At 42.5% G+C, this 24,108-nt stretch overlaps 1 protein-coding gene across 8 annotated transcripts in view; it reads left to right on the top strand.

The window, feature by feature from the left end:
• The window catches only part of Pphln1 (periphilin 1), a 78,891-nt gene that overhangs the window by 15,118 nt on the left and 39,665 nt on the right, over window positions 1-24,108 (top strand). For 4 of the 8 annotated variants that reach the window (XM_021216473.2, XM_021216472.2, XM_029548019.1 and 1 more), the window contains exons 3-4: window positions 8,814-8,875; window positions 21,275-21,486. In XM_021216473.2, coding sequence (XP_021072132.1) covers window positions 8,814-8,875; window positions 21,275-21,486 — 274 coding nt within the window. Of the gene's footprint in view, window positions 1-5,515; window positions 5,723-8,813; window positions 8,876-14,263; window positions 14,273-21,274; window positions 21,487-24,108 lie in introns of all 8 variants that reach the window. The other 4 variants (XM_021216471.2, XM_029548016.1, XM_029548017.1 and 1 more) reach the window with 2 other exon arrangements.

The raw sequence follows: 24,108 nt of genomic DNA on the forward strand, positions 1-24,108 counted from the left end.
GCTTTTTCTAGACAGGGTTTCTCTGTGTAGCCCTGGCTGTCCTGGGACTCTGTAGACCAGGCTGACCTTGAACCCAGAAATCTGCCTGCCTCTGCCTCCCAAGTGCTGGGATTAAAGGCGTGAGCCACCACTGCCCAGCGGCATTATGAGTTTTATTGCAGCTTATAAGGTCTAGTGCTTTAATCGGAGACTGTAACTGTGTAACTGCAAGTGTTTCCATCCAGGCCCAAGTTCCGGAATAGTGACTCAGAGTCTTGTTATGAATAAATAACTAGGCCATAAGCTAGGTTTGTTCACCAACTAACTTGTAACTCGTCATAACTTGTTTATACTAGTCTATGTCTGTCATGTGCTTTGTCACCTCTCCCAAGCCCGACTGCCTCTGAGCTGGGGGTGTGGGATCTTCCCATGCTTGACTCTTTCCCATAGTTCCCCTCTCTCACTGCTGGAGATCCACTTCCTAGTCTACAGTTCCCTACAGGCCATAGGCTTTTTATTGATTGACATGTGGTGCTTCCACACAGTACACAAGATGACCCCCTGCAGGAGGCTTAAGCTATAGCAATAGGTGGCTAAGTATCAAGAGCTTGGGAAAGGGGTTTGTGATGAGTACAGTGACCCAGCTGTGTGGACAGATGGCCATGGCCTTTCCACACAGGTTTGGTTTCTCTGATAAAACACCATGGCCGAGGCAGTTTACACAAGGAAGGGTTTGTTTCAGCTTATAGTACCAGAAGTATCTAAGATCGATAGTGACAGAGAAGTTGGCAGGCATGGTGGCTGGAATAGCAAGCTGAGAGCTAAGTCTCTAATTGTAAGGACAGAGCAGAGAGAAGAAAATGGTCTCAAAATGTCAGTCTTTTAAACTCTCAACACTTACTCTAGCCTCTTCCAATAAGGTCACACCTTTTAAGCCTTCCCAAAGAGCACCACCAGCTGGAGGCTAAGCATTCAAATGGCTGCATTTAATGCCACACCTGATTTGACTATACCAGTGATTTCAGTTAATGACAAAGTCACAGGTGCCTCTTCCTGTTGTGTTGATTTCTGTTCAGGAAAAAGAAGTTTCTCCTTCAGCCTCTGGAGAGTTGAACAGTGCTTATAGTCATCTGCCTTGTGAAAGTAATTTTATATTCATGCCTGATTTTAATGGACACATTGAAATTTGCAGAAAAGTGTTTGGCAGAAGAAATTGCAAATGCAACTATTGTTTCCACCATTGGACTTAGTTAAAAACCTACCCTGTATATACAGTTCTAAGTGGCTGCAGAGCTGGCTGGAGGACTAACTTCAGGCAGCTCACAGCCACCTGGGTGTAACTCCAGCTCCAGGAGAGCCCATGGTCTCTGACCTCTGGCACCAGCACTCAAGTGAGGCACACACATACACATAGAAGTAAATAAAATTCTAAAACCCTTGCTTATGAAATGGAGGTCTTATAACATTAATTTAAAACCACATTGCATGTTTGTTTGTAAACAGCGTTGGTAAGAGTGTCAAGCTGTCGGCAGCCTGAATGTCTAACAGGAGAATGTGTGAACTGTTTATATAATGCACTAGTGGAGTAAGAGGCCTGCCTACTGCCAGACCCAGCAACTTGACTGAACTTGGCAAACAAATCACTGAAGGCCAGAAGCTGGGTTTAGTAGTTTGTCTCCAAGAGTTCTTTTACATAAACACTTCAATCAAGCCAAAGTAGCCAGGACAGTTGTTATTACAGGGAAGAAACACTGGGAGGGAACCCAAGGACGTTCAGTGACTTGATCTGGGTGATAACTCCTCCTTTGTCTGCCTGGGAAAGTTCATCCAGAAGTGCTTTTTTAACTTGTGCTCTGCTTTCTTGTCAGCCCCTGTCTTAGTTAAGGAGTCATTGCTGGGAAGAGGCACCATGACTGAGGCAACTCTTCTAAAAGGCAACCATTTAAATGGGGCTGGCTTACAGTTTCTACCTGGTCTATGCCTGTAATGCAAAGGTTTGCTTTTTATTGCTGTCCCACATTTTCTGTGTCCCTTTTATGTTTTAATGTCTTTTTCATCGTTCCTGCTTTTTTGATCTAGAGTTTATTTTATCTTCGAGACCTGATATTCTGTTCTGATGATTAAGATTGTAAGGCCCTTTGAGTTTTCTAGTTGATTTTTCTTTTTTCAATTCCGTCTTCATTTTAGCTTGAGTCCTTGTCAGTATTTTTATTTCTTTATTATTCCATTTTTCTGTCTTGGATTGTCTTGGCCATTTCTCTCAACCTTGTCTTGGGCAGCACTCAGGTATTTATTCTTCTTAAGCTCTTTCTCCTCCATCTCATTGAGCTGTCTGTGTCTTCTTGAAATTCTTTGAGTTCTTCCAGGTGGTTTATGAGACTGTTCTTTTAATTTCAGTGTACTGGGGACCATAGGTAAACCGTTCTACAGAACTGGTCAGTTCTGGAGGGAAGATGTTGTCTTGACCTTTCATATTGTTAGTATTCTCTGAGATCTGGGCATATAAGCTTTCTTTGTCTCCATATAGAGTTTTAGGTCTATTATTGAAGGAGCAGGGCTGTGGTCGCTTGGTTACAGTGTAGACTGGTGAGCAGAGGGGATTGGAGTGCTATATAGGATGTTTCCTTTTCCACCTACGAGGGTGGAGGTTGATAGGTCTGGGTGGGAAGGCTAGATGTGATGTGGAAGTGTGTCGTCGTTTGCCGGTCGGCTAGGAGGGGGATGCTGGCCTATGGATCTTTGCAGTGATGGCAGGGAAGGCTAGTCTACGATGGAGGACCTAGCTAAGTCTGGTAAATTACACAAGAAGTGTAGAAGAAGAGGTCAGGGTACTCCCCAGGCTGGATCCTAGAGGACATGGGACGTCTGGGAATGAGTGACATAGAGTAGGTGTCACAAAGGGTCCTATAGGAGAGTGCACATAGCATGCTTTAATTTCTTGACTGACAGAATTTTGGGGCCTTAATATCCTTTTGTGATTCTTGCCAGGAAAAAAAACTGTTTTGGCCAAATTCTATGATGACTTATATCTGGATGGTCGAGCCAACTTAGAATATTTTGATCTGTTGTCCGATGTCCCTCTGAATCACTGTGTTTTGTGTGTGTATACACTATAGCATATTTTATAATAAATATTATAAATTAAGGGATTAGAGGCATGACTAACCATGCTTTCCTTGTGTTTGGCTCTTTATAAAAAAAAAACAAACAAACAAGTATTTAAAAGTAGGCAAGATAACCACTCCCAAAGTATGTGTCAAGAAAGTAGCAATCGTCTGCTTTTGGTTAGTTGTATTTTACTCCTCTATTTATCTCCCTCTCCACGTTGTTCTCATTTTAAAGCTTTCATGTGTGTTAGTGTTTTGTCTGCATTTATGTTTGTGACCATGTGTGCATACATGGTGCTTAAGATCAGAAGAGGGTGTTGGAGCCCCTGGAACAAGAGTTACTTAGAGACTGTTGAGAACTACTGTGTGTAGATGCTAGGAACTGGACGCAGGCCCTTTAGAATAGCAGCCTGTGTTCTTGACCACTGACTCCCTTTTGGAGGGTATTTTGAAGTAAAGCAACTATTCATGTTTCAAATATAAATAAACATTTGTTGTGTCTCTAAAGGATAAAGATGTTTAAGGAAGGACCTTACATAATATTTTAACTTTAAACAAACCATTTTCTATAAGATGACATAGTGGCTCAGTGGGTAAAAGTACTTGCTACCAAACCTGACTACCTGGGACCCATCTCTAGGGACCACATGGTGGATTTGAAGAACTGACTTGAAAATTCTCCTCTGACCTCTACATACAAATTATGGCAAGCATGTGGACCTCTTCCACCATACATTAAAAATATTAAAAATAAAAACCATAATGTTTTTGTGCTGAAAAAAATTCACATATATTTAATGATCCATTAGGAAATTGGTGGGTTTTGTTTTATGGATTAATGTAGGGCCTTATGAATGCTAACCCCTGCTCTATGACTGTATGCCACCCTAATATCAAGAAATACTGTGAAATAAATTCCTAAGTGATTTTATTTGGATCCAGTTAATTATGAGATTTAATATTTGTGTGGAAAGTATAATACAGAATTGTGTATCAAATTATTCAACCATTTAGTTGATGCTTTTACTTTCTAAAATGAAAATATGTTTCATAGTAAAGTTTTAAAAATTGGAATATATGGAAAATGAAGATAATGGCTTATTTTTTAAATGTATTTATTTATTGTGTGCAGGCTAAGGCACCTGTAATTTTAGCTTTCAGGAGGCTAAGATAGGGCTTGTTGCTGTTCCAGGCCACTCTTGGCTATAGCACGAGACCCCCGCCTCAAAAACCAAGACTGTGGTGGAGGCCATCCTGGACTGCATAGTGAGAACATGTCTCAACAAAATAAAAATCTGTCTGTGGATGTTCCTTAGGAAGATTAGGCCAGATTGTGGCCCATTCTGTACATCTTACCCTAATAGTTCCATTTCATATTAGCTATTAACATAAGGCAGACTTTGTTTGCTGTCTGATCCCTCAAATCCCACAAAATCCCTCTCAGTGACTAAAACATTATCTTATTTTTTATGTGTCTGGGTATTTTGCATGCATGTAATAAGTTTGTGCAGCATATACATGCAGTGCTCAAGGGAGTCATGAGAGCTTCAGTCCCCCTGGAGCTAGAGTTCTCGACTGCTGTGAGCCACCACGTGCTGAAATCGACTGGACCCTGTGAAAGAACACTCCGTGCCTTTTACCACAGGGCTATCCCTGCAACTCCTAACAATACTAAATATTTCAAAGCATCTAGACTGTATAGCTTTAGAAACTAGTTCTAATTTTAGATCAAAAGACGCTAAAGACATCTCTCTCGAGCTTCTGGAAAAATAGCAGAACGCTTCCTTTTGCTCTTTCTAGCTGGGTATCCGCTCAACTCGGTGTGCAGGGTTATGGGCACAAGCCCTGTCTGTCTACTCTAAATAGAATAAGCAAACTGTCGTCATTGTCGTCATTGTCATTAGGAACAGCACTGCTGTAACCTGATGTGTGCAGTCATAGTTGTTAAAAGTGACTTGTTTTACTTACACTACATTATTTACATTTGGTTTAATTTTATGTGTACAAGTGTTTTGCTTGCATGTATATGCACTGTGTGAATATGGTACCCATCCATAGGGGCCAGGAGATGATGTCATATTCCCTGGGCTTGATTTTACAGACAGCTGTGAGCCACCGTCTGGGTACTGGGAACCACACCTAGATCCTCTGAGAAAACCGCAAGTGCTCCAGCCCCCCTTTCTTAGGATCGCCATCTTGTATTGTGTGTTATTATGCATGTTTGAATGTTTTTCATTGAGATGTTTTATTTCCATTAATCTATATGAAGATGTTGCTATTAACTATAGCCACATTTTTCATTGGTGCGTTTTTGTTGGTTTGCATTTACTCTGTTGAATTATGGTTAAGAACTCCTGTGCTTATAAGAAACGTTTCCAAAACCAAATAGAGAAATTAGTGATGTCTATATTTCTTTTTGTCTGTTTTAGGATGGCTACCATAGAGTAGTTAATGTTGTGCCAAAGAGACCACCTCTGCTAGACAAGAGACCGCCTCTGCTAGACAAGAGACCGCCTCTGCTAGCCAGACCCGATGAAGGAGGCTACAGTAGATATTACAGTCATGTTGATTGCCGAGTGTGTGACGAGGGCCGCAGTTTTTCTCATGATCGAAGAAGTGGCCCATCTCACAGAGGAGTATGTAAATTTTCCCCGTGTACTAATTGTTCTTTCTTTCAAGTTTAAAATCCATGTAACTAAAGTCCATGTGCAGGTCTCTGAAGTGGAGTCATGGTGCTTGTGTTCAGGTGAATGCAGAGCCTGATGCTCGTGTGCAGCCTCCCTCCCCCACCCCAACTCCCTTTTTGCACTAGGGTCTAGTGAGACCCTATATATTGCATATATACTGTAGAGGACCGGACTGCCTGGTGCTTGCTGTCCTCCTGTCTCAGCCTCCTGTGTGCTGGAGTGCTAGGTTTTCAGAGCTTGGCTACCCTTCCTGTTAGATGCTGTTGGCTGCCGGCTACAGCTCCAGAGGGGTACTAGTAGTCAAGGGTCTTGTGATGCTGGGTAGTGAAGAAGAATCCTAGATAGCGCTGAGTGACATTAACGCTTCCAATGTGATTGGCTTTGTGCGGTGCTGGGTAGCCAGGCTGTGGCCTCCCTTGCACTCTACTGAGCTTGCTGTCTACCTAGCCTATACTTCATTCACCTTTTAACCTTAAACTTGCAGGGATTTACAGACTAAAACCTGATAGTCAGTGATGAGCCAGTGTCAACACTTGTTACATTGTGTTTATAATTTCTGTATTCTAGCATGGAAGCCACTGTGGTGAGGTGGGCTTAAGCTGACGGTCTCACTTTTTGTTAAGGTCTGTTTGCTTTTAAGAGCTTTACTATTTGAGAATAGAGAGCAGTACAGCCAGGTTTCGGATAATAAACACTTAAAATGTTAGCTACTTAGATTTAATGTGTTCTTGATAATCTAGAAGGTATTTAAAGTTTTCATAATTTCTTTTATTGACAGGTTGGAGGCAATTATGTCCTAGCTTGCAAGCTACAATATTCTTCTACACTTTCATCTTTTTCTTTTTTTCCTTCTCTATGATATATGACATGGTAACCAGTAGTATGTTTAATCCCTGTATGTCTGACCTCAGTTGAAGAGGTGGAGGTAAGTGATTCCTGAGGTTAGTTTGTATGGACCTCCAGGTCTCATGGTTGTTCACGGTTGTGACTCTGACGGTTCTAAAGTGGAGATCGGCCTTGGTAGTGGTTTCTGGTAACTGCGGTGGAAGTTTGCTGTGCGACAGCGTCCTTCCTTACCATAGTGCCTGCCACTGTGCTTATTTATAGTTCCATGTTGTTCCTTTAGGGGAGGGAGGGTCTAGATGCTGGGAAGGAGGCATCTCTGTACTAGGGATACTGAGTGTTACTGTTGGACCCATCCTGCAGGTAGTCTCAGGGAGAAAGGATTTAAAGTTGCAGCACGAGCATCTCTTGCTGTTTCATGAGAACTCTTGTGTCCATTTGAGGAGTTTGGTTTTCTCTGGCAGTTGTCTGACATGAGCATGAGCGTTGTCTGAAAGCTGACAGTGAGGGTCCAGCAGCGGCACAGATGCTCCGTTCATCCTCCCAGGTTGTCTGCGCTGGCTCAGTTCAGTGGTGAGAGTTCTTGCTTTGCACATCAGGAAGCCTACGGTTCAATCTTCAATACCACAAAACAAAGCCATGTTAACACAAAATCTTGTTTGTTCTTAGACTTTAGGTAACTTTTTTTCTCTTCACATAGCCAACTGGTACACCTATGGTCCTTAGAACTTTTAGAACACTAATGTATACTTACTGATTCCAGTGTTTTATTATTATAGCTATGGAGTTTCTCATTTTCTCTTGATTATATTTAAAATTGAAAAAAAAATATGGACACATTTTATTTTCAAAAGTGTTGGGTTTGTAATGTTGACTGGGAAAATGAAAAATAATATTTTAGCAATATCAGTCTCTTACTTTAAAAATTTGCATGTTGTGTTATTTATTTTTTTATTTCTTTTAGTTTTCTTGAGACAATATCTCTATTGCCCTTGCTATCCTGGAACTTGCTATGTAGACCAGGCTGGCCTTGAACTCACAGAGATCTGCCTCTGCCTCTGGAGTGCTGAGATTAACAGCATGTGCCACCATGCCAAGCTTTTATTTTATCATATGCGTGATTTTCCTGCATGTGCATCTACATCGCGCCTATGTTCAGTTCCCATAGAGGTCAGAAGGTGGATCTCCTGGACCCGAGTTAACAGCTGGCTGTGTGCCACCTCTGGGTGCTGAGAATCAAACCTGGGCTGTCTGCAAGAGTAGCAAATCACTGAGCCACCTCTCCAGCTCCATATGGTTGGGTCTTTCCTTCTTAATATTTACTTACTTTTTTCATATGTATGTGTGCTTTATCTTCACATACACACATCAGATCCCATTACAGAGGGTTGTGAGCCACCGTGTGAAGCTGGGGACTTGAACTCTGGACCTCGGGAAGAACAGTCAGTATTCTTAACTGCTAAGCCATCTCTCTAGTCCCTGTAGTTGGTTTTTAATGTCTCTTTGTGCAGAAGTCTTTTTTTTTTTTTTTTTTTTTTAAGATATTTTTAATGTATGTGAGTATACTGTTGCTCTCTTCAGACACACCAGAAGAGATGGTTGTGAGCCACCATGTGGTTGCTGGGAATTGAACTTGGACCTCTGGAAGAGCAGTCAGTTCTCTTAACTGCTGAGCCATTTTTCCAGCCCCTCTGTGCAGGACTCTTAAAGGACAAAATGTGCTTCACTTGATTAATTGAAAATTTTTTGTCACATATAACATTGCTTATCAGGGATAATTCTTGCTAGATTGCTTCTAGTTATGCCTTTATTGAGTGGTAAATGAGAAGAAAATAAGTAAAGTGGAGAGAGCACTAAGCTCTTCCTTGAACTTGAACCTGAACATAGGTGAGAGTTCGGGAAGCAAAAAGCTGAGCAGGGTGCACTCAGGCATGAGCATCTGCTGTCCCGTCTGTGTGTCTGTCTGTGGCACTAAGTCTGAGAGTCTCCTGGGGGAGGAATGCAGTTTTTAAAGCACAGGTAAGTGGTGCCACAGGTTCGTGGTCATCTTTAGTAGATGAAATGGATGACTTGTATCTCTATTTCCTCTCTTTTGGAAGTTCAGGCATCCCGAGAGAAGTGATCTCTCTCTCACTGTGATTTGACCTCAGAGGCTATTCAAAAGAGGCTGACCGAAGCCCACATTATTATTTTTCAGGATGAATCTGGCTACAGATGGGTAAGAGATGACTATTCCACAAGCCGGCAGCCTGACTACAGGTAAGTAGATACAAATAAGTACTTAAATAAGTACTTTGATTCTTTTTTTTTTTTTTTGTATTTCGAGACAGGAGTACTTTGATTCTTGACTCTGTCATCTGTGCTGTGGAAATATAACATCAAATGCTCAGCTGAACTGCTTCATTAGGATTTGAATTTGAAAGCAGCAAGCATTATGTCCTTTTTGACTGTGATGTAGCTAATGACTGATGTTCCTCATTGGTTGACATTTTATAATTGATAATATATTTCAAAATAAGTTTGAATTACGAGGTGTAGTTTTGCTTAACTGGAAAGTAAATTTTTTATTTCTCCAGAAGTAGCCTTTGAAAGTACTCAGCCTGACAAAGTGTCTCCTATTACAAGCCATTTTCTCTGGCTGTCTATTTATTTATGTATTCTGTTTTCTTCTTCCTATGCAACTAGTGCCCAAGTAAGGTTGTTAATTCCACCGTTGAGTTTTCCTGTGCTCAACTGTTACAGCACTCAGGCTGCTGTAGGGCAAAAGTCCCAGTTGCTGGTTAAGCTGGTAGCTGACCTTGCTATATTCACATAACTGGTTTTTCAGACAGGTAAAGACTTTCAGGAAGTCTCTAGAGACTTCCACTGAGATTTCAGAAGACACCCTAGGAGGTTCGGCAGTGTGTGGATAGGTCGGAGTGCTGGTGCCTGCCTGCCCCCAGAGGGTAATGTTTGAAGCCATTGAGTGAAGCCCAAGCTGCTGCTGATACCTAAGGAATTTGGAGATGTTAGGAATGTGGAACATTTGTTCAAGAAAGCTGTAGGCAACCCACAAGATAGGGCTTGCATTGGTTTGGTTCTTTGCCATTCCGTTTCTTCCTTTTTGAATGGGTATTTTACTCTTTATACCATCGTATTGCTTAGCTATTTCCTCTGACTTAAAACTTCTTTCTCTGGGAGAAGGGAGTCTTATAAACATCAGAAAACTACTGATTCAAGAACAAAGAAACTCAGATGGAGGCAAGGTTCACAAAGCCACTCCCCTTAATATATATACAGTGAACAGTGGCTGGCCAAGGCCAAACTGTCCCAGCATAATCGATAGTGAGTCCTGCAGGGAACTCCAGTCCTCCCTGCTAAAGTGGCTTTGGGGTAACACAGCTGCCTTGTACAGAACCCAAGTTCTCAGGCCCTGATTTTGGTGTGTGTTGGTCATCAGTGTTTTCTTTGGGAAAAGGAAGGGGAAGTCACACAGCACATTGTATATTGGAAGTATGTGACTTGGTTTCAGAATTTTTCAGGGGCTTATGAGTTTGCTTTGGAACTCAGAAGAGATTTTGCTCTTAGACATTTACATAATGATAGAACTGTTCTAACTCTATGTAGTGGTAGATTCCTTTAATCCAGGAGGCAGAGGATGGCTAGTCTCTTAGTTTAAGGCCAGCCTTATCTACATACTGAGTTCTACACCAGCCAGGGCTAGATAGTGCAACCTAGTCTCCAAAACAAACAAAACATACACAAAAGACAAGACCACGGGGAAACTCTTAGAAATTAATTGAATACATTTCATATTCTGGGATGGATGTGAGCCTTTTGGGGGCTAGGATGCTATGGAGTGCCCCTCATAACTTAATATGTTAGATACATGGTTCCTAGTTGCTGGTGCTATTTAGGAAAATGCTAGAAACTATAAAATGGGGCTTCGCTGGATGACGTGAGTTACTAGATGTGTGTCCTCAACTTAATACTTGAAATTGTGAGCCGGAGTAGATGTTGCTTTCCTTAAGTTACTTTCTCTTATATATTTATCGCAGTAAGAGAAGCTGACTGACTATCTCTCATGAATTTTAAGGGGAAAGTACCCCAGTCTCCTAGAATATTGTTCTTAGGGGTGGGGGTCATAGGTGAGAGGGCCTGGTCACCCCATGGGATGGACAAGGGGTTGTAAGTCCTAGAAAGAAGACTGGAAGGCATCAGCAGACTGGAGGGAGACAGCAGACAAACAGCAGGGAAGTGGTGAGGGTGCAGAAGAGAAGAGGAGCCTGTACTGGAGAAGGAGCGGACAGGAGATACCACAAGGCAGCAGCCGCAGATGAGGGGTGCACAGACAACAGCGAGCATTTACACAGACAGCCCCCACTAGGGACCCTGGGACTAGAAATTATGGTGTTTGGGCTCCAAGTCAGATCTTTCATAGGCTCCAGGGTCCTCCTCTTTCCAGCCTCCCTCACCTTCATCCTCATTGGTCCCATTAGCCATAGCAACTTGTAATGGTTACAGAGTCCTAGTGGGGAGAGGTAGAGGAAGACAGTCGAAGTTTTCTTGACCTTCCTTTACTATGGCAAGGACTAAAACTCCCACAATTGTATAGATTCCAGAATTAGACACTAAAATCCATTTGCTCCAAAGAAGTCAGTTGCTATTCTCAGTCGACTGAGGGATCAGTGTGGGAGGGCCAGTTATCTGCTCCAAATCCCAGAGTGTGATATAATAGACAGAGATGACAGCTTGGCTGCACCTTGGCTAAGGAACCCATTATCAAGAGCCAGAACCTTGCCTAACAAGAGGAAACCAACAGGCTCTCTTCCTTTCTCTTGGATGAGTAGCTAATTCCGAGTAGTGCTGGGACCAGTGCGACCCAGATGATCATCTCGGGACAACCCGCTCTAAAGCTGCTCAGCAGCAGTGGGTGACTCCTGAATCTTACAGTTTGGCAAACACAGCTGCAAGCACATTCAGTAGATTCTGTCCCCAAAGAAGCAATAGAAATAATAGATACTGAGCAGTGGATGAGTTTGTAAACATTCAGCATTAGTGACTGTATACAATGCATAGCCAACTGCATATGCAGAAGGCCACTGACTTGAACTTGTTTGCTGTTCTGAGTGGTGGTCGTAGTCTACACTGGATTCCTGCTTGCCCTGCTTGTGTTAGCACTTACCTCCGCTCCTATAGCAAGAGTGATAAGGGGTAGGATTATGAAAAACAAAAGCAGCAGCAAACTATTTAAGATGCTATTGATAATTTTCGTCAAAAGTCTAGGAAAACCTACTCGCCATTGGAATTCTAGAAAAATAGCAAATAATGAATCAACTGTCAGGCCCATAAACAAGTAAACATTTAAAATACTCTAGCACAAGGAAGGTATTGCCCAATAAAGGAAATGTCCTGGCTGACAGTGGAGTGTCACATGGCATTCTTGGCTGAGGAGCACACCATGAAGATGTCAGTTCTGCCAACATCAGGTCGTCCACTTATTGTTTCTATTAAAAAAAAAAATCAGTTTTTTATTTATCTTAAATAATGGAAGTTGGTAAACTGGTTCTAAAGATAACATGAAAGAATAAAGAGTTAAGTGGGGGAAAATAGCCTTGAAAATGTGTGAATACTATAAAATATCATATGTGACAGAGTGGGGGACAGCAGAGCAGACAGCGATAGTGGAGTGGACGAGTGAAGCAGGCGAGGAGGAGGCCTAGTCAGGGGGAAGTTTGAGTTGTAGCAGTGGTGCGTTCTGTGCTTACAAGCGGAAAGAAGACACTTGAGTAAACAACGCTGGGACAAGTATTTAGAAGGAAGAATTACCGAGCTTAGTATGTCCCGGCAGTGTCTGATTAAGACCTAGAGTGTGAAGCCGATTATAAAATTTCCTTTTGTGTTAGATTGGCTCGTGATTTATTATAGGGATTTATAAACACTTCTTAGATTTTATTGTTTTCTTTTTCTTTTTTCTCTTCTTCTTTTTTCCAGACTGTCGGTGTAGTCCTAGCTGTCCTGGGATTCTGTGGACAGACCTTCCTCACTGCATACCTCTGCCTCTCTGCCTCTGCCTCTCTGCTTCTCTGCCTCTGCCTTCCACATGCTGGCACTAACACCCAGCTCTGTTCATTTTTATTAACAGTTCCTGTTTTATTTTTTACTGTCCTTTCTACCCTTGTGTGTGTACAGACTTTCACATAATGAAATAAAATCAGGTATGAGTTGAGTGTGAGCCTGTAATCCCAGAGCTTGGGAGGTACAATAAGGATGGAGAATTCAAGGCTGTCTTGACCTTAGACACTATCCTTTTCAAAAATGACTTTTAATTTTTAATTGTGTGTGTGTGTCTGTCTGTATGTATGTATGTATTTGTTCATGCCCGTGCACTGCTCATAGAGGCTAGAAGAGGATATCAGATCCTCCTGCAGTTTGAATCGCAGAAGGTTGTAAGCATGGGTGCTTAGAACTGAACTTGGGTTTTTATTCAGCATACAGTTAACCACTGAACCCTCTCTCCAGACAATGCCCTGTTTTGAGAGAAAAATAAGATGGATAAACTAATGGGGACTGCAGAAATGGCTTGGCAGTTCAGAGCACATGCTGCTTTTGCAGAAGCCAGGGTTTCGTCACTTACCACACCATGGCAACTGAGCTGTCTTTAATCACAGTCCCAGGAGCTTGCCTTGGGCTTGGCTTCGGGGGCTTCAGGCACCACACAGTGCACGTACAGGGTACAAACACTCATATAAAATTCAAGAGTATTTTTAAAGAGAAGCTAGTTTATAAGTCACATATGAATTTCTAATCCCTATAGCCATGTTAACATATTGATGTACATTCTGTATTTTTTTGTCCACATTCATACTTAGAATTTTAAATTTGTATTGTAGATTCATGTTATACACACACACACACACACACACACACACACAAACCATGCCCTACATTTTTGAAAAATAGTTGTTTGTGAAAGACCCTTCAAGATTTTTATGTTTGAGTTTGTTTGGTAACAACTTAGTCTTTCTTTAGGTCTCCTGTTTTTGGCAAGATGTATAGTGCACAGAAATTCTAAGAGTATTATTTACTGAGCCTAGGGCTTTAAATATGTCAAGCATACATACTACCACTGAGCTTTATCCTCAGCCTTAAATTATGTGGCATGTCCTTGATCTGGGTTGTACACTTTGCTGGGATAATCCCTAAAGTGATGTGTCCTTTGAATTGCATATTGGATGATTGATGATTGTATATGTTGATTGGTTCGCTGTTTTATTATATTGATTTTTGTCACTTGTTGAAGCTAAATTTGCAGACATTTGTAATGTGAGTTAATTTTCCCTTGGGAATCAGGAGTGGCCTTTGAGGCTATGCTTTGAGTCTGTGCAACTGCCAGTCTTTCTCAGGCTTTCCCAAACCTTCATGACATCAGTTTTTCTTGCCTGAAGGACTTGCTAAGTTGTTACAGACATGTTTTCCTTCCTTCAGATTCATGTTTTGTTAGCGCGTGTTACTTTAATTTCATTTGTTTGTTTGTATTGCTTTGTTTTTTAATTAGTCCATGTAGTTCAGGATGGTCTTCAGCTTACTCTATAATGGAGGTTGGCTTTTAATTTCTGATTTTTTTTTTTTTTTTTTTTATTTGCTGCCTGTATTTCTCTAATGCAGGGATCATAGGTATGTACAGCCATACACCTAATCCATGCTGTGCTTGGGATGGAACCCAGAATAGTGTGCTAGACAAGTGCCCTACCAGCTGAGGTACAGCCCAAGCCCCGCGGGTGAAACTGTAATCCCTAGCATGACGCTCTTAAGTCATGCTTTTGGGAGGTAGGTGCTTTTTAATGCATGGTGGTTGGGTTCTTGTAAATGGGATTGGGATCTTTATTAATAAGAATTAGTGGAACTTATTTCTCTCTTCATATGAAGATATAACAAGGAAACAGCTAACTATAAACCAAGGTGAAGGGCTTTGCTATACACAAGATCTGCTGGTTCCTTGATCTCAGACTTTGTAGTTTCCAGAGCTCTGAGGGCTAGACATATGCTAAGTATGCATATATACAAAGGTGTCCGCCCTTTTACAATTGCATTGGCTTTATATTATATTTACTTACATTGAGGACCTTAAATTTGTGGCACTACAATTTCTATCAGTGAGGGCCCTGGCTTTGAGTTGTCAGCAGAGACTATCCTTTTTGATCTTTTGTTTCTAAACATCTTACCAAGGTATTCAGGAGCCTGAGTACTGACTCATTATCGGGGTAGTTCTTAGGGTCGTGCTTGCAGTTACCAATCTTTCTCTTTGTTCATAGATTAGGCTTGTTTGCTACTTGATGTAAACTTGTTAGATTCTGCGTTTTCAGAGTCCCTCTGTGACTGATGTACATGTGACATACATTTAGAATGGACACCAGTGGGAACTGATGTTGCCATGCTAATACTCTTATTGATTGCTGCTGAAACCAAGTCCTTGAGTTTGATCCAGCAATCCTGTGTCTTCTACAAGTATCTGTGGAGTATTATATCATTTATGAGCTGCTTAGGGCACAACTCCATCTCAGACCTAGCATGAGTACCAGTATCTGCTTTATTGGTTCACATTCTTCATGCAGCTAATCTTGACCCTGCAAATCTTTCTTTCTAGAACCTTCTTTGTGTGGTTTGTCATTGCTGGCTTCCACGGGACCACCTCACTTCCTCCACGTTGCGCTCAGAAGCCTGTTAACTGCGTATGTTCTCCTCCCTCATTGTTCCCTTTATCCTTCCCTCTCTATTTCTGCTTTCCCACTCCCAGCCCTCTTTGTGTAGCCCAGGTTAGCATAGAATTCCACTTCCTTCTGTTCTAGAATGTTGGATTATGTTCTACTATGCCCAGCTTTTGGCATCAAGCACATAGCCTTCATCTGTGATCACCATGGATCCTTGCGCACCTTGGTGGGTCTTTAACCTTCTGGCACATTTGTCCTAAAGTCTTAAATATCTAAATAACCACTGTGTCATTTTCTGTTGCTTTCACTCACCTTTCTTAGATGAAGAGAAGACTCTGGTTAGTATTTGAGAAGTCACCTTACTGCCTTTTAGATATTGTTTTGGTATTTTAATTACGGTTGTTTAGGCATATCTTTATCTCTCATTCTCCCTCTTTCTCCCCCCCCCCCCCCCCCCCCATCCCCCCCCCCCACTCCCCCTATCCCTCCTCTGCTTCTAATACAGTTTCTCTGTGTAGCCCTGGCTGTCTTGGAACTAAACTTCATAGACCATCTTCCTTCAAACTCAGCAGAGAACTTTGTCCTCTTCCCCCAGAGTGCTGGGATTAAAAGTGTGTGCCACTACACTTCTTTTTTTTCTTTTCTTTTTTTTTTTTTTTTGGTTTTTCGAGACAGGGTTTCTCTGTGTAGCTAGCCTTGGCTGTCCTGGAACTCACTCTGTAGACCAGGCTGGCCTTGAACTCAGAAATTCAACTGCCCCTGCCTCCGGAGTGCTGGGATTAAAGGCGTGTGCTACCACGCCCGGCTTTTTTTGTTTTTTTTGTTTTTTTGTTTTTTGTTTTTTTTATTTATTTATTTATTTATTTATTTTGGTTTTGTGGAGTATTTTTTTATAGAATTCAATGAGAGGGAAAGGAGGTCCTGAAATAGGAAATAAGGTGTATTTGGTCTCTCCATTTCCTTCCCTGACAGCTCTTTCCCTACCTCATTGAAAATTCTCTCTAGCTAATAAACTTAAATGCCTGTAACAAAATGGGTCTCTGGCCAATGAAACAACCTAGTGAGTAAAAAAACGTCTGCCACCAAGTTTGATGACCTCCATGCAGTCCTTGAAATCCACACAGTCTGAGGAGAAGTGACTCCTGCAACCTGACCCCGACCTCTGTGCTTATGCTGTACTGTGCAACCTGACCCTGACCTCTGTGCTTACGCTGTACTGTGCAACCTGACCCTGACCTCTGTGCTTACGCTGTGCTGTGCATGCATGACTTTAACTGTCAGACTGGAAGGCCTTATCTGTCATGGCCTGTTTGGTTTGACTTATGGCATTAACAGCTACAGTTTGTCGTTCAGACGTTCAGGGAAGAGTCTGAGCTCTTGAGAGCTTGGGGATGTGCTCAGTGGCTGCGCCAGCTCTTGCCTAGCCTGTTCAAAGGCCTGGATTCAACACCCGGTGCTGTGAAAGGAGGAGCCTCCGAAGCAGCGTCAGGCTCACTGTGGGTGTCAATGGGTGTGCGGGAGACCGGACGTGGGATCCGGTCCAGGAGTTCTTGCTGGCTCTTCTTCCTTGCTTCGTCCTCCAGCCTGTGTTTCCTCTGTCTTCACTGCCTTGGGCCTTCAGTGTTTCCCATGCAGCTAGCTACTGTCCTCAATCCAGCAATGCACTTTGTCATAGCAAAAAACAACAATGCATTCAAATATGTGTAACCTGAGACTTCATTACAAACATGTTGGTTGTATTATATATTTTTCTGTGTATATATGCATGTATGTGTAGTGTGTGTGTGCACAAGTGCAATGCTTGATTGTTTTGAGACAGGATCTCACTATGTAGCCCTGGCTGCTCTCATGGACTATAGACTAGGCTGGCCTCAGGCTCACTGAGGGCTAGAATGGGATTATAGGCGTGAGCTAGCGTGTCCCCCTTACTTATATACTTTCAGAGCCCTTGAGCCCCTTGACTATACTGCTTGCTAGTCCCTCTGTAGACGACCTGAGTTCTCAGGAAGCTAGTGCAGAGGATTTTTGTGTCTAAGCCCTTTTCTTTCCTTTGCTGTGTATGGAAGACAGACTGCTGTGAATAGCTGATGCTGTATAGTTCTGTCTTATTGCTCCTCACCATGTTCTCCCATGAACATCTGATGTCCTCAGAGTAGTCAATCATGTTTGAAACTAAGATGGATCTTTCCATTGCCTTTCTTAAACTCTGTAGCAGTGAACTGCTAGGAGACCTAGGCCTTCCCTCACCAGGTTCATTCGTCTTAAAAACACAATACATAGTACCTTTTTATATTTAAATACCTTTATAAAACGATTTTTAAAAATATTTTTTCTTTTTTTTAAAGATTTATTTATTATATGTAAGTACACTGTAGTTATCTTCAGACACTCCAGAAGAGGGCGCCAGATCTCATTACAGATGGTTGTGAGCCACCATGTGGTTGCTGGGATTTGAACTCAGGACCTTTGGAAGAATAGTCGGGCGCTCTTACCTGCTGAGCCATCTCACCAGCCCTATAAAACAATTTTTTTTAAATTGACTTGTTCTTGTGTTGGGCAGGCATCTGCACATGAGTACCTGTGGGGACCAGAGGCTTTGGGTCTTCTTGGAGCTGGAGTAACAGGCAATGAGCTTCCTGATACGGAAGCTCACTCAGCCTGCTGGGTGACCCTGCCTGCCTTTGCTGTCCACAACCCAGAACAGAGTGGCTGCATTCTCTTTTTCACTTTCCACACCTGGTTCGTAACTGCGTGGAGGCCCTTTTTCTCAGCTCGTGCTTCCTAAATGATTTTTGAGATGCATTCTGGGAATAGTTCTTACTCTTCAGTGCCTACCCCAAGCCAACGCTGTCCTTGAACTCGCCCATGTAGACAACCCCCCTCCTGACTTCTAACATGTTTCTAGGACTTGACTCCTCTCCTTGATAATTAGAATATCTAGCTCACTCTTTCCCGCTCACCCAGCCTACCCATCCATCTCTGAACAGTTTTTTTTTGTGTGTGTTTCAGCTGTTGCTTCCAGCAGGGCATGGTTAGACCTGAGAATCTTTGGGAATTATTAGACCGCTCTCCTGAGCTTTGAGTTTCTGGCTTCTAGCTAGTAGACAATTGTGATGCATGTACACTCTTACGCATTAGTGAGGGCCTCTATTTCAGTCCTTCTCAAAGAAGATTTATAAGCAGAGGAGTCCTTGGGGAAGTTTTTTTGAAGTTCAGAATTTAGAATACAGAGTTAAAAGGCCTGGAGGTTCTGCTGTGGCTACGGAAGGAGTGTCCTTAGATTGGGATGTCTGTTGACACTCACAGGTGATGTGTAATTACAAGGGTCTCGGTCCAATTCCAGCAGGCTCTTCCTCAAGCCTCTTCTCCACGCTCTCTCTTGGCCCCCTCTGGAGTCACTCGGTGGGATGAGGCCTTCTGATGGGGTTCCCTACCACTTGGAAGTTCCAGAGTTTCCCTTTGCTCCGCCTTCCATCCCTCATGGTCTTTCTCTTCTGTTTATTTCCTCTCTGCTCCTGTTGGTCGGATTCCTGAGCCTTGGATTGTCAGTTCCCGATCTGCAGTAAGGGGGCTTCTTGTTTACCTTCCACAGCAAATAGCCGCCCATCAAAACAAGATCAGTTGCAGGTCCAGCACAAGTTTCTCTCTCAACCAAAGAAATCACTAGCCTGACAGGTTTGACTTCTAGTAATCTGTTTTTCCAACAGTAGTAGACTGACCCAGTACCATGACATCTAGACTGTAAGTGTAATGTATGTGTAGATGTCTTCCAGCATCTGCAGTGTTTCATAGGAACTTTTCCTAAGTCTCCTATGCTTTTTTATGTCTTTGCTTTTTCGTTTCTCTTCTGATAACTTTCCCACATAGTACTACCCTTTGACCTCATCTGTGTGGTGTAAAGCTCACATGGCTTCTTTGCACCCGAATCTTGGCTTCCAGGATGTGAATCTTGAGTGACGTTATTAAAACACTTGAAATTTGCCTTATTTAGATGTAAGTATTCCATAACCGAAAAACGTATAACCTTGAGTTTTTAAGATTTAAGATGAGAACACAGTATAAAATACTTCAGCAGATTTTCAAGTCCTGATTATGTGTTGATAAGACAGACATGGTGGGTTAAGAATTGAACTTACTCTGGAACTTACTCTGTAGACCAGGCTGACCTCGAACTCAGAAATCTGCCTGCCTCTCCCTCCCGAGTGCTGGGATCAAAGGCATGCGCCACCACGCCTGGCATTTGTTTTCGTTTTATTTTATCTTATTAATTTTTTAGATGCTTGCTTGTATTCTAATGAGGGGTGGATTTGGTGGGTGGGAAGGTGGTGAGGATCTGAGAGGAAGTGGGAGAGGGAAAACCATAACCACAATATACTGCATGAAAATAAATTTATTTTCAATATGAAAAGAAAAAACATCGGAGGCTCGAGAAGCCCCGAGGATGAAGGCAGTGACCAGCACGCCTTCACGGTCAGCTTCAGTCCTTCACAGTCAGCTTCAGTCCTTGCCTTGCTTTCTCTCAATGATGGATTATGATCATGACAGATATGCCCAATAGGTTCCCCTGGCCCTGCCTAAAAATCAGCCTTACTTATCATATAATCTAGTAACAATATTCAGTTATAGAACCAGCTCCCATGGACATTTACTGCTAATCCTCTGTCACAGATCCGTAGTACATGCTAAACTTCCCAGAGCTCCTGTGATACCCTCATGGCTGACAGAGTATAGACACTTTGCCTAAACAGGTACTTAGGGAGTTGTTGTAACAACTTTGCCCAAGATGGTAGGCAGCAGGGAGGCAGGTATGAAGTGGCTGAGCAGTGATCACCGCATTTTGAGCTGCACTTTGACTGCCCCCTGGTGTTGCGATTAGGAAACTAACTTAGTGGTTCATCTTTTCAAAGGAAGAGGTAGGTGATAATTTTAGCTCTGATTTTGATCCTGCTGCTTCTCTTTCCACTGAGCAATCAATAATGATCCTTTAATCTCATTAGACAGTCTTTGTTCTCCATGGAATAAGCTTTACTTTTCTGCCTGTTTTCATTCTTCAGCTGAAGCACGTCTTTCTGCGTGGTAGTTTCTGGCCCTGTCTGTTCAGCCTTCTGTCTCTTTTATCCTCCATTTTCATCCTTACATGCTTAAACCCTGTTCTTTTGTACCCAGTTGTAAACAGGGAGCTAGTAATCCCTTCTAAATTAAGATGACTGTCTTGCTTGTTTACCTAGATAGTGCATGCACATTTCACACGTAACATGCTCCTACATAGGTGTGGACCGTCCCCGTTTCTCAGATTAGCCAATCTCATTTCACTGACATTGTGCTGGAATTCTGAGAATCGGCATCCTGTGTCTTTTATTCTCAGGCAGAAAGTCATCATTCCATCTAAGCTACCACTGTTTCTTCCCTGGGATATGTAAATCCCTCTCTTTTCCCTACTGCACCCACATGTGTTGTGTGTATTGGGTTAGTGTCGGGTTTTCTTCCTGTCCTCAGAGTCCAGAGCTAGCCGAGACTTTGTATCGCCCACGGTGGCATCTTCTCCACTGAGTCTGTAATACAGTTCTTAAGACCTGCTGCGTATGTATCCAGCCACTGATGGATGGTTAGTGATGTTGGCTTGAACCCTACCTAATACCATGCTTTTGGAGATAGGTTCAGACTTTGCAGCTTTTGCAGGATGCCCATTACGTACCATATTTAGAAGAGAATAACCGGCTATGAGCTGTTTGTTTTCTTCACATTTTGGAATACAGTAGCCTTACACTAAGTTTAAATCTCCTGTCTTTACCCCAGGCTGAGACGAGCGGTACAGTCAAATAAGTTTAATTTCAGAATCCAGAGAGCAGTACGTTCTTAATCATAGTTTGTGAAAGTTTCACATTAACTAGGTAATCCGGTCTCTTGCCATTTGTGTACATTTCTGGATAGAGAATGCAATTAACTAAACTCTCTTTTTTCTTCAAAGGGACATGAGAGATGGCTTTAGAAGAAAGAGTTTCTACTCTTCCCATTACTCTAGAGATCGGTCTCCCCATAAAAGGGACGCTCCCTTCTTCAGAGAATCCCCTGTAAGCCGGAAGGACTCCCCACACAGCAGATCCGGCTCCAGTGTCAGCAGCAGAAGCTATTCTCCGGAACGAAGCAAGACACACTCCTTCCATCAGTCTCAGCATAGAAGTATGTCTGGTTTTCTTGTTTCCTCTCTGAAGTGCAGCTGCATGGAGGAGAGTGCTCTGACAAGGCATGCTTTTCTTCTGTAATTGCAAACACTCAGAAACTGGACAGAACAGGATAGTAAGTGATGCACATAGCATTCCTCAATTCTTTGTGTGAATAATAGAGTCTGCGTGACAATTCATGTTGAATTCTTCGGTGTTTAAAAGTTAGAGCCTTGCCAGGCATGGTGGCGCACGCCTTTAATCCCAGCACTCGGGAGGCAGAGGCAGGTGGATTTCTGAGTTTGAGGCCAGCCTGGACTACAGAGTGAGTTTCAGGTCAGCCAGGGCTATACAGAAACCCTGTCTGGAAAAAAAAAAAAAAACAGAAACAAAAACAAACAAAAAAGTTAGAGCCTTGTTATCAAGTCTAAGTCAATCTGCCTCCATCCTTTTTAGCAGTCCAAATAAGAACTTAAAGTGAACAGCCTGTGTGTCCTCCTTCTATTCAGGGTCTTCTTATAGCTTCTGATAGTTGTTGGATTCTTGTGTTCAGCGAATAAGTCTTCTGTCATTGGCAAAGCAGTAGAGCTTCACAGAGCACATCTGTTTGCATACAGATATGTGAATGGAGACTGAAGAATTAGCACTGAAGGGCTAACTAAGAGGAAGGCTCCGTGGATAAGAGCACTTTGTGCACTGTTTGATCCTTATTACCTATAGAAAAGGGAGACACAGGGGTTCTATTTCTCATACTTCTAGACAAATGGGAAGCTTGGCGATCATCTAGCCTACTGTATACAGTGGTGAGCATTGAGATACATCTCACACAAGGCAGAAAGTCAGGGCCAACACTAAAGGTTGTCCTCTGAATTCCGTGTGTGCCATGATACATCTTTGCCATGTGAATATGCACACACACGGTTGTTGTTTGTTTAATTTATTTAATGTGTATGGACATGTTGTCTGCTCCTCTGTCTGTGCACCAGATGTACTACTTGTATGTCTTTGACTGCCCGGTGCCCTAGAAGGCCAGAAGGGGGCACTGGATCCCTTAGAATTAGAGTTATAAATGCTGTGACCACAATGTGTTGGTGGGAATTGAACTGGAGTCCTAGAAGAGCAGCAAGTGCTCTTAACCACTGAGCCTTCTGTCTAGCCCCTGAAAAAAAGAATTTTTTAAAAAGTATTGTGGTGGTTTGAATATGCTTGGCTCAGGGAGTGGCACTATTAGGAGGTGTGGCCTTGTTGTTTTTTAGATGGTAATGAATGTAATAATATACCTTATTCACTGAGCTTCATAGTTAGAAACACAGCACCTTAGGGTTTGGGCTGCTGGTTGTCATGATCAGCGTGACTTACAGTTCCTATAGCATCTCCCAGAGTTTCATGTAAGCATGTGACACGACTTAGTTTCTCTTCTGTGATAAAATACCCTGATATCAAGCAGTTTAGGGGAAAGGGGCTATTTCAGCTCACAACTGGAGGTTTTTCTCCATCTCTCAGGGAAGTCAAGGTGCTGGGGCTGGAAGTGGCCAGTCAGGTTCTGTCCATATCAAGAGGTAGCCATCAGCTATGAACCTCGTGCACAGCTCTCTTCCTCCAGTGTTGCACAATACAGGGTCCTGCTTAGGAATTGTACAAACCTTAGTTACTGTGCTTTCCATATCAATAAACATATTTCATCAGGTATGGCTTCCCCCACAGACAAGACAAGACGCCCCTGGTCTAGAGGATCCTCATTGGGACTGTCTGTTATCAGGTGATTTGTCGGTTATGTAAAGTAGATGATTAAAATTCACCCTCAGCCCTAGAAAAGATCAAAAAGTGAAGAATAAGCTTCTTTTGAAGGTGTATGGCTAATCTACCATTATCACATTGGAATATGTAAGTTGAACAGTTATAAACCAGTGAATATTTGAAATTCATTTTTCTTCCTCATTTGTGCTTTTCATTGGTAATAATTTTTTAGTAGTTTTATTGACTACTGGGAAATTGTATGTATGTATACAGTGTTTTGATAATCCATACCAAACTCTTTATCCTCCATCCTCTATATCCTTCCCTTCCCTACTCCTTCTTCCTCCCAACTTCATGGTCCCTTTTTTCTTTTATTTTTTAACCTGAGTTCACAGATTGTGGCCAGTGTGTGTATGGGTGTATTGCGGAACCACTTCACTGTCAGCAACCTCTTGGTGGCTGCATGCATTTCTTTCCCAGTAGCCATCAACTATCAATAGGTCCTCTGTCAGGGTCAGGACTCTGTGAGACTGTCCCCATCCATCCATGCTGGGGTTTTGGCTGGCTTGTCTTGTGCAGGTCTTGTGATGCAGTCACAGTATTGTTGAGTTCTTGTGTATAAGGACCATGTGGTATCTGGAAAACTGCATTTCACAGCAATTTTCCAGAACCCCTGGCTCTCAACAGTCTTTCGGCTCTTCTTCCACAGGGGAGATCCTTGGGCTTGGGAGGAAGGGGTCTGATGCAGTTGTCAACACTCAACAGTCTTATTCTGTGCACTTTGACCAGCTGTTTGTGAGCTTCTGTATTGATAGCTAGTACAGATGGAAACTTCCTAAGAAGGCTGAGAGCTGCCTTAATCTGTAGGTATTGAAAGGGAAATTGTGAAACTTGACATGATTAT

Source organism: Mus pahari, chromosome 17 (assembly GCF_900095145.1).
Source record: "Mus pahari chromosome 17, PAHARI_EIJ_v1.1, whole genome shotgun sequence".
NCBI classification, from domain to species: Eukaryota; Metazoa; Chordata; class Mammalia; order Rodentia; family Muridae; genus Mus; species Mus pahari.